The 17,337-nt window shown below is 35.3% G+C and overlaps 1 protein-coding gene across 1 annotated transcript; it reads right to left on the bottom strand.

Annotated features, from left to right (window-relative positions):
* Positions 1-7,829: 7,829 nt before the first annotated feature.
* On the bottom strand, positions 7,830-9,746 carry LOC124957709 (putative uncharacterized protein DDB_G0283431; the record flags this gene model as incomplete). The annotated part of the gene is given in 3 exon segments (XM_047514893.1): positions 7,830-7,905; positions 8,861-9,166; positions 9,667-9,746. Coding segments are annotated over 3 exon segments (462 nt in total), but the record flags the coding sequence as incomplete, so codon positions are not given.
* Between the last annotated feature and the right edge of the window lie 7,591 nt (positions 9,747-17,337).

Below are 17,337 nucleotides of genomic sequence, written 5' to 3'. Positions count from 1 at the left end.
AACCATTATAGAATTTAAGGGAGCCACTTCTTTATTAAAAGTAAGAAAAGAAGCCGCTAGAAGAAAACTTGAAGCTGACAGAGAAAGTTGGACGGAAAGAAAAGGGGAAGTATTACTTAAAAGTATACTTCCATTAATGGCGGAGTGACGATGCAACGATCAAAAAATAACATTCCGTTATGAGGGAGAAAAAAAAGAAAAAAAAATAATAAAGTACTTACAATAAACGAAGGACTTAAATGAAAAGAAAATTATTAAAGTACTTTAGTAAAAGTACTTTAATTAGATGGGGATTTAGAAAAAAAAATTAATTATTATGTTTGATCATGCAAGACACCCCGCCATTAATTTGGGGTAGTTCCATCATGGCTATATCACTGCAGTCGCGTACTATGACGAAACTCTAATGTTTTGAAAATTTTGAAAATTTTGAAAAATTTCGAAAAATTTTTTCCTTAACCACGGGCGACAAAGTTTGTTGAGCCGTGCCAGAAGCCCCAGGCGACAAAGTCTGTAGGGCCATGCCTGAAGTGTTTCCCGCGCTTTTAAGATTTGAGGTTGGGAATGCTGCAGGTGTGCCAACTGTCGATAAATAAAGCACATGCGGTCCTATCACTAAGAATTTCTTGTCCAACTCCAACGGCCAATCAGCGTACGCCATGAATATAGTTGCACTTCGGTCGGAGTGCTAAAAATTACAGTTGAGTCCACCATTCGTCCATAGAGAATATAATGCAATTCCGTAAAAGCGAACATAACCTCCTCGAAATTAGTAAGCACATTTTTCACTTATTACACAATAAATAATCAATCTCCGGTATTGATTATTATCACAAATTGTTCATCGCACTTTAATTAACGAGTGAGATATTAATTTTTTACCGGCAAAGTAATGTAGACCGGGAAAATTTCAACAAAACGCGGAGCATACTGCAACATGTCCTTCCCGTATCGCGGCTATGATGGAACCTCCTTGTGGGATATGCGAGCGACATCGCTGCCCTCATCGCGGCAAGTAATGTTGAACTAGCTCAGCTAAAGCTTTTTTTTTCGTTCAGAGGAAAGACCTTCAAAAGGCACCCTGAGCCCGGTACTCAGGAGAGTGTTGGATTTAACCCGCTTGAACATACACTCAGGGTCGGATCGCCTACCGACTTAAAAACCTCCCGATTCTTAATACTAACATGCTGAGCAGAAAGGGGATTGGGAGGGATCGCGTATATGCGTATTACAAATTCATCCAATCCCCTCCTCGGTGAGCCAGGCCGGAATTCGCCTTGCTCTCTTTCATTCATTCATCTCCACACATACCAATAAGGCGCACTCGACAGAGGCTCATGAGCCCCCGGAGATGCAATTACTCCCTAACTATATACATTGTGGCCCGATTCCCACCTCATGGTGCACTGATCAGGCCCATTCACGCCCGTATATACAACATCTACAGCAAATCGACGCTTGAGCCAGGCGCCGCCTGAGCCGCTCGGAGCCTTGCCCGAGGTGGACGCACTGGAGCCATTCTCCTATGCGGCCTATTGTTCGCACTCCTTTCGACATATATACTCGCACGTTCACTCGCACATCCTTGTTCGCGCGACCGTTCCCTGCGCCTCTCAGCGTCCTCCTTTGTTCGCATGACCCGCCCAGCAAAGGTCCGAAAGGCCGCTCATCCTCCCGGAACAGTTAGGGAGACCCTGACTATCCCGGGAAGGGTTAGCTGCCCTCCCCCCATCGCTTCGATCAACTCATTCCTGGCATCCGTCCACGCCGGGCAGTCGGTCAGGGTGTGCTCAGCCGTATCCTCATTCCCCCCACAGTGGAAACACCGTGGGGAGAGGATCTTCTTTATATTATTTAAGTACGCCGAAAAGCTGCCATGGCCGATCATCAGCTGTGTAGTGTGGAATGTCGTTTCGATGTAGAACGGCCTCCCAATCCACTCAACCAACCGTTCGGCAATAGCCGCCCTCGCGCGTACCCCTCGTTGCTGCTGATGTCCCTGCTAACGCAAGCTCTTCAGACTTCCATGCTTCTATTACCTTTCTTCTGGCAAGAGCACCTAGTACAGCCTTAGCACGCGGTGGAACAGGTTCTTCCGCGTCTCTAACAGCCGTATACGTTTTCGCCAGCTGGGGTGCCATGAGCGAGAGGAGTAATCCCCGCAATCATCATAGCCGCATGGAAGGAGATCGTTCTATAGGCGCAGCACACCCGAATCGCCACCTTCCTCTGGAGGTTCCGAATTGCCCGCCCGATCTTCGTATCCTTCACGACGGAGCGCCACCATACCTGCGCCCCGTAAAGGAGCACCGAGTGGATCACGCCGCCGTAGAGGTGTCGCTTCTTCTCCCCCGGTCCGTGAAGATTCGGAAAGAGCCTCCTAAGGGATTAGGAGAATCCTCCGCTTTAGGGATTAGGGCCTCGAAGTGGGGCCTGAACGACATTCTCGAGTCGATCACTATACCCAGGTATTTAACGCTGGTCCTAATTTCTACGAAAACCCCTCTATGGCATATCTTAGGGGATGGGACATTCCTGCGTCTGCATAAGGCAGAGGCAGGGAAAGTCATGGCCTGCGTCTTGTGCGGCGCCACTTTAAGACCCAATCCCTCGATCTCCTTTACCAGAACGTCCAAGTCCCGCTCGGCGTTCATGATAGCGTGAGACAGGTCCCATCCCGTTGACAGGAGGGCCGTGTCGTCCGCGTAGCAGACAACAAGGGAGCCACCCGGCATCGGGGTTCGCAGGACACTGTTATAGGCAATGTTCCACAACATAGGGCCTAAAACGGATTCCTGTGGGACCCCACAGTACACACGCCTTTCCAGAAAGCGTCCATACCTATTTGTATAAGCTATGGCGCGATTGTCCAGATAGTTCCTGATAATATTAACCAGGTAGCTTGGAAAGCCCTCACGCTCCATCGCCCTGACGATAACGGCCCACGGCAAGGAGTTGAAAGCGTTCGAGATATCCAGACTCACTAGGATAACCACCTTCCTGATCCGCGTCGATGCCTCCACGAAGTTTTTAACATCGAGGACGGCATCCACGGTGGATGTTCCCGTCCTAAACCCATACTGTGATGGCGCCAGGGTCCGAGTCTTATCCAAGTAGCTGTTGATCCGGCCAACAACTACCCGGTCGAATAGTTTTCCCAGTTCGCCAATCACGCATATGGGTCTATACGATCCCGGTGAGTCCGGGGGCGCGTCCCTTTTTGTTTTAATAAGGACGAGCCTCGCTATCTTCCACGTTGTCGGGAATCGTCCTGTCCTTAAGCATGCGGAGAACCACTGCGCCAACCCATTTCCACAGTGTGTCGACGCAGCACGCACAATCACACCCGGTATTCCATGCAGTCCAGGAGCCTTTCTTCCTTTCCCCTTCCTGGCGGAAGCCAAGACCTTCTTTGGAGGGATAACTAACTCTGTGAGGGTAGGTTTCTGCAGCTCATCAGTTCCCGGTTCTCCTGGGAATAGCTCGGAGAGGATGTTCTCCAGTACCTCATCCTCCAAGGTTTCAGTTACTGGTGGGGCATATGGCCTTAGTTTTCCCAAGACCAGCTTATAGGGTCTGCCCCATGGATCCTCTTCTATGAAGTCCAGAAGGTCCTTCCATGAGTTCTTCTTGGCTTCCTTGATAGCCTTAGCCAGTGCCCTTCTTGCGTCTCTTCGAGCGTCCAGGCACCGCACTATTTCCTCACTATTCTTCTTTTTCCTGGCTCTGGAAAGTTTCCTTATTATAGCCGTCGCAACGGCCCTAAGGTTCGTTAATTCGTCCGACCTCCAGTAAGTACTTTTACTACCACGGGTTTGTCCCTTCACCCGAGATATGGCCATGACACATGTTTGTTTCAGCGTAGACTGTGCCCACTTCACCAGCTTGTCCACACAGTCTACACCGGCCGCACTTTCCCCGCACATAGTTCCACCTGTCCACTCCCCTGAAATAAGGGCCGCATCCAAGTAGTCCTTCTCCAGGGAGTTAACTTACCAACGAGGGGGCTTTCTTCCTTGTGGGCGAAGAATTCGGTCCCTTGCAGCCCCGTGCCTGTAACTATATCTAATATACAGGTGGTCTGACAGGGATTCAGCCTCATCCACCCTCCAGTCCGAGAAGCGGACGCCGGCTGCCGGCGTGCCCCATGTTAGATCTATAACACTCGACCCCTGCAGTCGAACGCACGTGGGTCAGCCAACCCTGCTCAACAGACCCAGGTTCACTCTGTTGTCCCAGACGCAGAGCAACTCACCCCTGCGATTACTCCTGCCTTCCGGGTCCCATCCGCTGAACCGGGCATTAAAATCGCCAGCCACCAGCGCTGGGAGAGTGGGGAATGTTTCTAAGAGTTCTTCGAGCTCGTCAAGGAGTCTACTGAACATGCTAATGTTCTCGCTGGGAAGAAAGTACACCGAAACTACCAGTGAGTCCCCACATTTGACTGTTACGTAAAAAAGACCCTGACGCACCAGGCTGCAGGATCTTCCATTCTCGCCCACAAGCACCGCGGAAAGTGAAGTCCCTCCTAGGGATGAGAACCATCTCTCATTCCATGGTGGAACCCACTATGGCTCCGCAATAATCGCAATCTCCACTCTGTTCTCGCGCATGCGCTGTGTCAACATGTCATGCGCACGGCGCACGTGGTTCAAGTTTATCTGTAAAACAGCAGAGGACATTGTCTATAGACCTTCCGCTGCTTCTACACATATTGAGGTGTCCAATTCACTGTGTTTCACCTCCATATTTTCGTCAACACTTTTTTTCTTCTTCTCGGTCGCTTTCACTGCTTTCATCGCAGTTTTTTCCACGACCTTATGCGGGTCCTTCTGAATTGTTTCCTATTGTCAATCCCATGACTATTCTGCCTCTCTTCAGGGTCGCCCGGATGACAGGCGTCGGAGCCGAGACAGTGGTCTCACCTAGTCTACCCCTGCCAATTCTAATCTTTCCCACCTTAATGAGGTCGGGGTTTGTTCCGGAATGCAACTCCAGAAATGCATTCCTGATGACGGTCCCGTTAGCGGCCGTATCTAGTCCCACCAATCTTATGGTACTCGTACGTAGGGGGCGAGTGACCTTTACTCCTGGAACGGAACTCTTTAAGGCCACCGCTACCCGGTCGGCCTTCTCGTTTGCCCCTTTGCCTCGTACCTGCCATATAAAGGCACCCGTGAGGCCTCTCCTACATGACATACCGACGATCCCCAAGTCTTTGAGGTTAACCCTCTCACTGGCTCGGAGGAGTACGTCTCTGTATGTCGTCTCCTCGGTACACGATAGGGAAATAGTAGCTACTTCTCCTTCCCTTTTTCCCCCTTCCTTCTTCGCTGTGCGCCACTCCTCTTCTTCCCTTTCTTCCTAGAGGCTGCCTGTCCCAGCAAGGGTTGACAGTCGCTGACTCCATCCTTTGTAGTAGTTAGGGGGAGAGCATTCGTTTCCTCTGGGCTCGTCTCTCTTTCCGGCCAAGTACCTGGACAAATTCCTCCTGCGAAATTAGAGTCTTACCTACACTTACCTGTCTCGCAGGGGGTCGAGTGGGCTCAGTATGGAGTGTGGGGCCTTTGTGTGGCCCACCAGCTCCAGTCGCTGCTCCACCCGATGTCTGCTGCCGCTGCTGCTGCTGCTACTGTTGCCGCTGATGCTGCTGCTGCTACTGCTGCTGCTGTTGCGGCTGATGCTGCTGTTGCTGCTGCTGCTGTAGTTGCTGCATCTGTTGTTGGATACTGCGGACAGCCTCCACCAGTACCCTTAGTGACTCTCTTATATCTGGAGACTTTGATCTGCTATTCCCAGCCAATGGGTTCTCCAGAATTTTCTCCATTTTTTATTTGTCCTCTTAAGGCGAACGTTTTCAGGGTCTTAATTCCTTCCATCATTAACCCATGGGAATTCTTCATAAGCCCTGAAATTTCTCCTTTAAGGTTGCGGCATCTCAGCCTAGCACTTTCGGCGGCAATGGAAGCTTCCCGGATGCTATTCAGCAACCTACCAGTCTCCATTTGAGACAAGGGGGTCTCCGCTGGGCCACCGTCACCTAGTACGGGCCAGTCTACCCCCGACTTCTCCTCCTCAGAAGAGTAGATCATAGGCCTTGCGCGCTTATGCCTTCTTCCCTGCTTCGCTGAGGTCAAGGAGGAGAGCTGCATGCTCCCAACCGCACTGGCAGTTCTTTCCCATTCCTCCGCTTGGCACTCTTCCTCTTCTATCCTTCCTGGCGCATTAGATACACCGCAGGCCAGGTCGCCTACCTGTGGTGCCCTTCCTGACGCATCATCCAGAGTTGGGGCCAGTTTGCCCACCCCGAGCTCCTGGCAGTCGTTGGTTGACGACGGCGGGTGGTCTGCCCTACCACCATCTGACACCGCCGTGGCGTGGGTGTCCCTCCCACGCCCGCTTATTCCTTTAGTCGTACTATCCATGACATAAGGTAAGACATTAGTGGGAGCCAAGCTCCCCAGCGGAAAGGAAAGGAATAGAAGGAAGCTAGCGAGAGGGAGAAAGAATAGAAAAAGATATGATAGAAAAAATAAGGGAAGGAATAGCCATACAAGAACATTCATACACCATTCACACAATCCCTTTTAGTCGACTTTTACTACAAGCAGGGAGAACTGTGGGAGTATTTTACTTCCCCCTACCCACGAGGGGGATCTCAGCTAAAGTTGAACCAAGTCATGTGGACGGTCAACGGCTGGATGGCAGACAACAGCCTGCTGCTACCTTTCGGAAAAACGGAAATAGTCATCATTACAAAGAGAAGAATAAACATCACCCTCCCTTTGCTAGTCGGAAACTTAGTTATAAAGTCCAAGCCTCTAATCAAGTATCTGGGCTTCATGATCGACCGCAAGCTAAGCTTCGGGGCGCTGATCCAGCAAACTGTGAATAGAGCTTCGAAGGGCATTAGTTCCATGATTATGCTTATGGCTGACATCACCGGATCCAAAGCCAGTAAGCGCTAATTGCTAATGATAGCGGTACAGTCAATACTCTTCTACGGTGCTGAAGTGTAATCGGATTCGCTTAGCAAAGAGTCGTATCGGGAACGCTTGGAGGACGCTGGACTGCGAACATTGATCAATGACGTAAAGATGTGGATGGAAAAGCAGCACGGTGAAACCAATTATTACTTGACCCAGTTTCTGAGCTGACACGGATACTTCCGAGTCTATTTATATAAGATGGGCCGGGGAAGAACACAAGAGTGTTTGTACTGCCCAGGAATAAATGATGACATGCAGCATACATTCTTCCATTGATGTCGTTGGGCGTAACGCAAACCAGAGTTGGAAATGAAAATAGGACAAGTGATTCCAACGCCATAGTGGAGAACATGCTAAATGCGAAAAGAGGAATGCTGGTGCCGGACAGCCTAGTAGGTGCAGGATATACTTCGAACGAAAAAAAGAGACCAGGGCAGAACCAGCTAGGTAAACAAGAGAAAAGAAGTAAGAAAAGATATCAACGTGCCTAAAGGGCGAAATAAACGAGCCTAGCTCGAAGTAATGTAGTAAACGGTCCTAGGCTAGTGTCCAATAGCAGTAGAAGGTGTTTTATTCTATAGAGAAATGAGTCCGACACTGGGGACAAGTAGGAGCAAGTGTGCGTAAATGCATTTCATATCCTACATTATTTTCGTTATTAACGATTTTATTATTATTTTTATTAATATCGTCATTATTATTATGATGTTTACTTATATTATTAGTATTACTATTATTATCTTTATTATCGTTATTATTGTTATTGATATAATTATTATTATTTTTATTATAAAAAATGTAATTATCGTTATTATCGATATTATTGATATTATTATTATTATTATTATTATTATTATTATTATTATTATTATTATTATTATTATTATTATTATTATTATTATTATTATTATTATTAATATTACCGTTATTATCGTTTTTATCGTTTTTATCGTTTTTATTGTAACTATTATTTTACTGTAATTATCGTTATTATTATTATTATTATTATTAACATTATCGTTATTATTTTTAATTTTATTATAATTACCAATATAATTATTATCGTAATTAATAATATTATTATCAATAATATTATTGTCATTATCGTAATTAGTATTATTATTATTTTCGTTATTATTATTATTAATGTTAATATCATAATTATAATTAATAATGTTATTATTCTTTTTATTATTACAGGTATTATCATCATTTTTATTATTATAATTTTTGTTGTCGTTATTATCCTTATGATCATTATTATTATTATTATTATTTTTATTATTATTATTATTATTATTATTATTATTATTATTATTATTATTATTATTATTATTATTATTATTAGTATTATTTTAATTGCTATTATCGTGATTATAATTATTTTTATTTACGTTACTATCGGTATTTTTATTATTATTATTGCCCTTAACGTTAATATTACTATTATAAATATTATTATTTTTATTATCATTATTACTGTTGTTATTTTCACTATCGCAACTATTATTTTTTATATTGTAATTACTATTGCTATTATAGTTAGATTCGTAAAAATAATAATTACTATTACTATTATAAATAGTATCGTATTGCCTTTTTATTATTATTATTGTTATTAACTTACTTATTCTTATTGTTATTATTATAATTGTAGGTATACCTGTTATATTTATCGTTATTATCGTTATTATTTCTATTATTATTTTTATAATTATGGTTGTTGTCGTTATTTATTATTATAAGTATTAACGTTATTATCGTTATTATTATTATTACTATTATTATCGTCATTATTGTTTTTATAATTGTTATTACTATTATTATTTTTTTAATAATTATTACTATTATTATTATCTCTGTTATCGTTATTACCGTTATAATTATTATAATTAATATTACTATTATTTTTATTATTATTATTATTATTATTATTATTATTATTATTTTTATTATTATTATTATTATTATTATTATTATTATTATTGTTATAATGGTTTTTATCGTTATTATCGTTCTAATTACTATTATTATTAATGTTATTGTCATCGTTGTTATCGTTATTATTGTTGTTTTTATTATCGTTATTACCGCTATTATTAGCATAATTAATATTTTTTTTAATATTATTAATATTATTATTACTGTTATTATCGTTATTATTGTTCATATCATTAGTATTGTTATTATTGTTATAGTTATTATCGATATTATTGTAATTGTTATCACTATTTAAATTATTTGCTTAATTAGCTATATAATTACTATTATTATAATTATTATCGTCACTGTCGTTATTTTCGTTATTATAGTTAACATTATTATTACTATTATCGTTGTTAATGTTATAATTATTATTATTAATGTCAATATGATCGTTATTACACCGATAAAAATTATTATTATTATTGGCAGTAGCGTTATTATCGTTTATATTAATATTACCATTTTTTTATGATTGTTATTATCGTGATTATTATTATTATTATAGCCGTTATCATCTTTATAATTATCATTATGATTGTTAATATTATTATTATTATCATTATGATCTTTTTTATCGTTATTTATATTATTATTATTATGGGTATTATCGTAATGGTTATTTATTTTTTTATTATTATACTTACTATTGTTGTTATCGTTATTATTATTATGATTTTTACTTTTATTTTATATATTACAGTTATTATTATTATTATTATTATTATTATTATTATTATTATTATTATTATTATTATTGTTATTATTATTATTATTATTCTAATTATTATCTTTATTATAACAAATGATATTATTGTTTTTATTTTTTTATTATTTTTATTATCTTTATTGCCATTATTACTATAATTTAACATTTTTTCCTTAGGTTACATAATTTTTGGTGCGTTTAGGCATATGGGCGAAATACGAAAATGTGAAAACTCTTGCAATTTCTTAGATATCATTTTCCATCGACACAGAATAAGGAATTTATCAAGATTATAATGTTTTTGAGAAGATTAAATACGTCGATTAACGATAAAAGTAGTATAATGTAAGCGAAAATGCCAATTTCGCTACTGATAAGTAAATATCTTAAAATCATCGAAACTGACCACAGTTTGGAGGATGTTATTAATCGATTCAGTGCACTGCACTACTTCAGACCAAACAACTATCTTAAACGTAATTGCAGTTTTTAACATTATTTTCTTACTTTATTTAATTTTTCAAAGGAATACGCGTATCATAGGAATTCAAAAATTTGTAAATATTTTCAATTTCTTAGATATCATATTCTATCGGAGCACAATAGTGAATACATCAAGGATATGTCGTTTTTGCGAAGATTTAATACGTGGATTAACAATACTCGTCGCATAATGTAAGTGAAACATAAATTTCGCCATCGGTATGTAAAAATTGTAAAATGTTCGAAAGTACTTGCACTACTATTCGGAGAATGTTACCAATTGATTCAGAACACTGCATTACTTAAAATAAGACTACTATTTTAAACGGAAATAGGGTATTTAATATAATTTTTTTTTGTTATACGATTATTCGCTCGTATACGATAATCGTCGAAATACGAAAAGTTTTATACTCCTTTAAATCATCAGAAATCATATTCTATCGACTCATAATGAAAAATACCACAAGAATATAACGTTTTTACGAATATTATATACGTGGATTACCAAAAAGTTGTCATATTTTGAAAGCGAAACATGCGAATTTCAATACCGGTAAGCAAAAATCGTAAAACCTTCGAAAATACATTCACCAAAGTTTAGAGACTAACCAAGCGATTCAGGGCACTGCATTACTCTAGATCAAACTACCATTTTAAACGGAATCATGATTTTTAGCATTTTTTCTGTACGATTTGCGATTTTTCAAGCGTATAAGCTTAACGTCGTAATACGATAATTTGTAAAATCTTTCTACTTCAAATATATAGTATTCTAGAGACGCAGAAAAAAGAACATCACATGAGTATAAGGTTTTTACGAAGACTATTTAAGTGGAATATCGTTCTAATTAATATTATTCTTATTATTATCGTTAGTATCGTTATTACTACCATTATTATTTTCATTACTAATATTTTTATTATTATAATCATTATTATCATTATTATTATCATTATTATTATTATTATTATTATTATTATTATTAACGTAATTATCGTTATTGTAATATTTTTATTATTATTATTATTATTTTCGTTATTATCGTTATTACTACCATTATTATTTTCATTACTAATATTTTTATTATTATAATCATTATTATCATTATTATTATCATTATTATTATTATTATTATTATTATTATTAACGTAATTATCGTTATTGTAATATTTTTATTATTATTATTATTATTTTCGTTATTATCGTTATAGCTATTATTATTTTTATCATTAATATTATTATTATTAATATTGTTTTTATCAATAATATCGTTATCATTATTATTATTATTTTCGCCATTATCGTTATTGTCGTTTATAATACCACTATTATTATCGTTATTTTAATTATTATGGTTATTGATATTATTATTATTATTATTGCTATTTTTATCGTTAACACCGTTATTATCGCTATTATCATTATTATTTATATTATTATTATTTTTATTACTATTATTATTGTAATCATTATTATTATTGTCCTTATTATTGGTATTACTACATTTACAATAATTTTTATTTTCGTTGTGATCGTTATTACTCTTATTATTGTTATTTATATTATTACTACTTAATCATTATTATTATTATATTAGTTATTATCGTTATTATTGTTATTATTATTATTATTATTATTATTATTATTATTATTATTATTATTATTATTATTATTATTATTATTTTTAATATTATCGTTATTATCGACATTGTTATTAGTATGATTAAAGTTACTACTGTTATTATTATCGTCATTATCGTTATTATCGTTAACATTATTATTACTACTATCGTTATTATCGTTATCATTATTACTATTAATATCGTTGTTATCGTTATTATTATTATTATTAATAGTTATTATCGCTATTAATTAGTAATAAAAAGTTATTATAGTTATTATGTCTATTAATAATATTATTATTATCGTTATTATCTTTGTAATCGTAATTATTACTATTATTATTATTTTTATTTATATTATGGATATCATTATTATCACTATTGTCGTTATTATAGTTATAATTATTATTATTATTATTACTATTACTATTTTTATTTCTATAGCTATTACCGTTATTAGTATTACCTTTATTATCGTTGTTATTGTTATTATTATCTTCATTTTTGTTATTATGCTCTTTAATATGTGTCTCATTATTATTATTATTACTATTATTATTATTATTATTATTATTATTATTATTATTATTATTATTATTATTATTTATATTATTATTATTATTATTACTATTATTTTTATTATCTTTATCGATGTTCTTTTTCTTTCGATGAGGCCTGCTAGGGACCATGTGTCAATTTCAATTCTTCAAACTTAGCTGTTTTCTTTTCCGTTCCCTCCAATATTCTTTCATCTTTTCACTATGCTGTTTCTTTCTGTTCTCAGACCACTTCGCATCAGGTTTCTTCTTCAATCTTCCTTGGAATCCTTCCATGTTTAATATCCTCTTTCTAAAAATCTATCTGTCTATAGTTTCTTCCTCACTTATATTATTTCTTTCTAGATCTTTCTTTACCTCTTGAATCCAGCTAGTTGTTGCCTTTTTCTCCCAAAGGTACATGAGTATCCTTTTTGTTAATCTGGACTCATCCATTTTGTAAATATGGCCAAAAAATTGCAGTCTTCTTTTCTCTATCGTTTTTGTTATGCTTTTTATGTTCCTTTATATTTCATCATTAAATATTAATTTCCATATTGTTGTTGTTTTCACTGGACCTAAAATTTTTCTCATGATTTTCATTTCTAGTACTTCTAGTTTATCTAATCTATAATTTAGTACCAAACATTCACTCGCGTATAAGCATTCCGGTTTCACTACTGTAGCGTAGTGCCTTATTTTAAGATTCTTAGATAAACCTGTTTTGTTAGCTATTTCTTCCAAGAGATTGATTTGTGTTGTTGCACTTTTTAGATCGTCTGACACTATAGCAAAATCTTCTGCAAATGCTAGGCAACTTATTTCAATGTCATTGTTTTTTCTCCCCAAAGTTACTGGCGAAATGTTTTGTTCTTTTAGCTTTATCTTCCAAATTCTGACAATTTTTTCTAGAACACAGTTGAACAGAAGAGGTGATAAACCATCACCTTGCCTTACACCTGTATTCATCTCAATAGGTTTAGATATCTCACCCATAAATTTTACTTTTGAAATCGTGTTAGTAAGTGTTTCACGTATTAAGTTTGCCAATTTATTTTTAACTCCAAATTCACGTATTGTTTTATCTATGGTTTCTCTATCAATCGAGTCAAATGCCTTTTTAAAATCTATAAAAGTTACAACTATGTCCTTTGAAGTCAGTATCCTATGGCGAATTATGGATTTTAAGTTAAAAATTTGTTCTGAACAAGATCTACCTTTTCGAAATCCAGTTAGATACTCGCCCAGTTGCTTGTCAAGTGTTGTTTCTATTCTATTCAGCAATATTTTTGAGATTACCTTGTATGCAGTTTGCAGAAGAGAGATGCCTCTATAATTATCAACGTTCTGTTTGTCCCCTTTTTTATGTAATGGGTGAATTAGAGCTACTTTCTACTTTTCTGGAAACCTCTCTGTTCTTCAAATATCTTCAAAGATTAATTTCAGCTCTTCAATGATTTTTGATTGAGACCATTTCAAAAGTTCAGCTGTTATAGAGTCTTCTCCATTAGCTTTATTATTTTTTAAATTGTTAATTGCTTCCTTAATTTCTTCAGCATTGGGTGGTATATCTTCTTCCAGATTTTCAGTTGTTTCAGAGAATTCCAATATATGTTCTGGTTCAGGGCAGTTTAAAAGTTGATCAAAATGTTTCGCAAGTATTTCACAGTTTTCCGCATTGCTTAGGCCAAGTTTACTATTTTCATCTTTGAGGCATATGCTAGGCGCTTGATACCTCTTTAATTGACTCATAAAAGTCTGATAGAAATTTCGTGAATTATTTTTAACGAAGTTGTTTTGCATGTTGATAAGTTGTGATTTTTCGAAAGATATTTTAACTCCCCTTATTATTCTAGCAGTGTCTTTCCTTTGTTGTTTAAATTGGTCATGGTGTTCAGTCTTCCCCGAGCATTTCTACTTTTTCCATTGTTTTGTTCTATCCTGTAATGCATCTTCACATATTTTGTTCCACTAAGGTTTTTTTCTATGCTTGGCTAATCCAAATGTTTTCTGGGCTGCGTTCGATTTTCTTTAGATAAATCTTGCCACTTCCCATGATGAATTACTTTTATTTCTTCCTGAAATGTTTCCAAAGTTTCTTGTGTAATTTGGAGTCTATTTGTATTGTATTTATTTATTTTTTCCCCTCTTCTATGATTTCTGTTGGGTAAAAATTTAAGTTTGATTTTAGACAAATAGTGATCAGAGTCAAATTCTTTGCTTCTTACTACCTTGACATTCATAATTTCCGTCATGTTTCTTTTGGATATAGCTACATGATTTATTTGAAATTTACCTAGTATTGGATTTGGAGAAATCCATGTTTTAGCTCTTCTTGGAAATTTCCTGAAGAAAGTCGACATTAACTTCATTTGAAAGTTTTTACAAATAATAATCAATCTCATCACATTTCTATTTGTTCTTTGGTGTGCAGCATATTCTCTCTCTTCCTATTTCGGCATTGAAATCTCCAAGTAATATCACTACATTTGATTTTGGAATTTTAGATATTTCATCGTCCAGGAGGTCCCAGAATTCCTGTACTTTATTTGAGTTCTTCTTGTTGTCTTTATTTATTGGTGCATGACAATTAATAAAAGTGTATAATTTATTTTTGCATTTCATTGTCAAAAGAGACATCCTTTCTGAGCGGGATTTGAATTCAGTTACACAGTTTAATAATCCTTTATGGATATATATTAATAATCTTTTATTGACGTTATTATTATTCTTATTATCAATATTATAGTTACTATCGTTGCTATGATAATTATTATTATTGTTATTATTCTTATAATTATTGCTATAATCATGATTATTGTTATTATTATTATAATTATTGTCATTATTGTTAATAGCGTTATTATTATCATTATTATTATTATTATTATTATTATTATTATTATTATTATTATTATTATTATTTTTATTCTCGTCATTATTATTATTATTGTTCTTATAGTTATTATAATTATTAATAAATATTATCATTATTGTCGTTAATATGATTATTGTAATTATATTTATTGCTGTTATTATGATCGTAATTATCGCTATTTTTATTATTATTATTAATAAGATTATTATCGACATTATTTCTATTATCGTTATTATTTTTATTATCATTATTGTTATTATCATAATTATCATTACTAGTGATATTATTACTATTAATAGTTCCACTGTAGTTATTATCATTATTATTATTACTATTATCGCTATTATCGTCATTATTGTTAACAATATTTATTATTGCTATTATCGTCATTATTGTTACAATATCATTATTGTCATTATTATAATTATTAGTTTTGTTGTTATTATTTTTATCATTAGTCTTCTTATCCTTATTATCGTCGTTATTATTATAATTATTATTCTTATGATCATTATTATTATTTTCTCTATACTCCGTATTACAAAAATTATTGTTATTATTATTTCCTTTATCATCTTTACTACTTTTATTATTATTTTCGATTATATTGTTATTGCTATTATTATTATTATTTTTATTGTTATCGCTTAATCATTATTATTACCATTACAATAGTTTTTATCGTTATTATTGTTATTATCATTTTTATTTCTATTATTATTATTATTATTATTATTATTATTATTATTATTATTATTATTATGTATATCATCGTTACTGTTATTATAACTAGTATAGGTATTATTGTTATTATCATCGATAATATCGTTATTAACTTTATTACTGTTCATGTTGCTATTATTATTATTATTGTTATTATCATTGATAATATCGTTATTAACTTTATTACTGTTCATGTTGCTATTATTATTATTATTGTTATTATTATTATTATTATCATCATTATTATTATTACTATTATTACCATTATTAATATTGTTTTTGTTATTTTTATTATTAATATTTTCATTATTGTTATTATTGTTATTATTAATTATTGTTATTATTATCGTTATTATTTTAGGTATTATTTCAGTTATTATTATTGTTATTATTATTTTTATTATTTTTATTATTTTTATTGTTATCATTGTTGATATTGTATTTGTTAATATTATTATTAATATTATTATTGTTATTATTGTTATTATTATTATTGTTACAATTATTATTATTATTAATACTGTTATCATTACTACTATTATTGTTAATATTACTATAATTTTACCTTGTAAGGGCCCCAAGCCATGGTTACGGTAGGGCCACGAGGACTAGCGGGTACGTTGACGCTGCTCGAAAGGGATATGCGGAATGATACGTAAAGCGCGGTTCTCGAGGAGAACTCCCGGCGTTAACGCGTCGCACCCACGGGAATGTCAGGAAGCCGATGAAGGAAGTAGGTGAACGGCAAGGGCTGATGCTTTATTCCCGAACTTATAGCCAAAAGCTCTCGCGACAATGGGGGTAGTTGCGAGGATGATCAGCCCACCACTTCCTGAGGCACCGCGTTCGGAGACGGCCTGGCGCTCTGGAGTAACAAATAAAACGTATGGAAAATAAAAACAAAAACAAATTAAATATATCTAAACAACAAAACACTAAACAACTAAACACCTCAGAATCACCTGGAAAAGACATCGCTGCTAAAAGCGGCAAAAACGTAGGCTCTCAGCCTGCGAAGGGGACACCACAGGATGGAGCGAGAGGGAAACTAGCGCAATCGAAAGTCCTCCTTGCCAATATGAGGGCGGCTGTAACCGGGCAGCTGAACGTAAATAATGCGATTAAACAAGGGCTCCCAGAATTAGAGGAGATAATTAACAGCCTCGAGTTTTATACAAATCTTGAGCAAAGATAAATGAGGGAGCGAAGATCCTCGCCCGTGTCTCTCAGCGGTCACGGGCTAATTCTGTTGCTGATGCTAGCACAGACAAGAGAGCAGCCGCAAGTCCGCCGCAGTTCTCTGATGAAAGTCTCAAAAGACCGAGGCAAGAGGCGATGACGACCGAAGCCACCAAGTGGACAGAGGTCGTCAAGAATAAGAGGAAAAAAAAACCAGTGAAAAAGGCGACG

Source organism: Vespa velutina, chromosome 2 (assembly GCF_912470025.1).
Source record: "Vespa velutina chromosome 2, iVesVel2.1, whole genome shotgun sequence".
NCBI lineage: Eukaryota > Metazoa > Arthropoda > Insecta > Hymenoptera > Vespidae > Vespa > Vespa velutina.
Note: the sequence above shows the minus strand (reverse complement) of the source record. Positions and strands in the feature narration are given on the sequence as shown.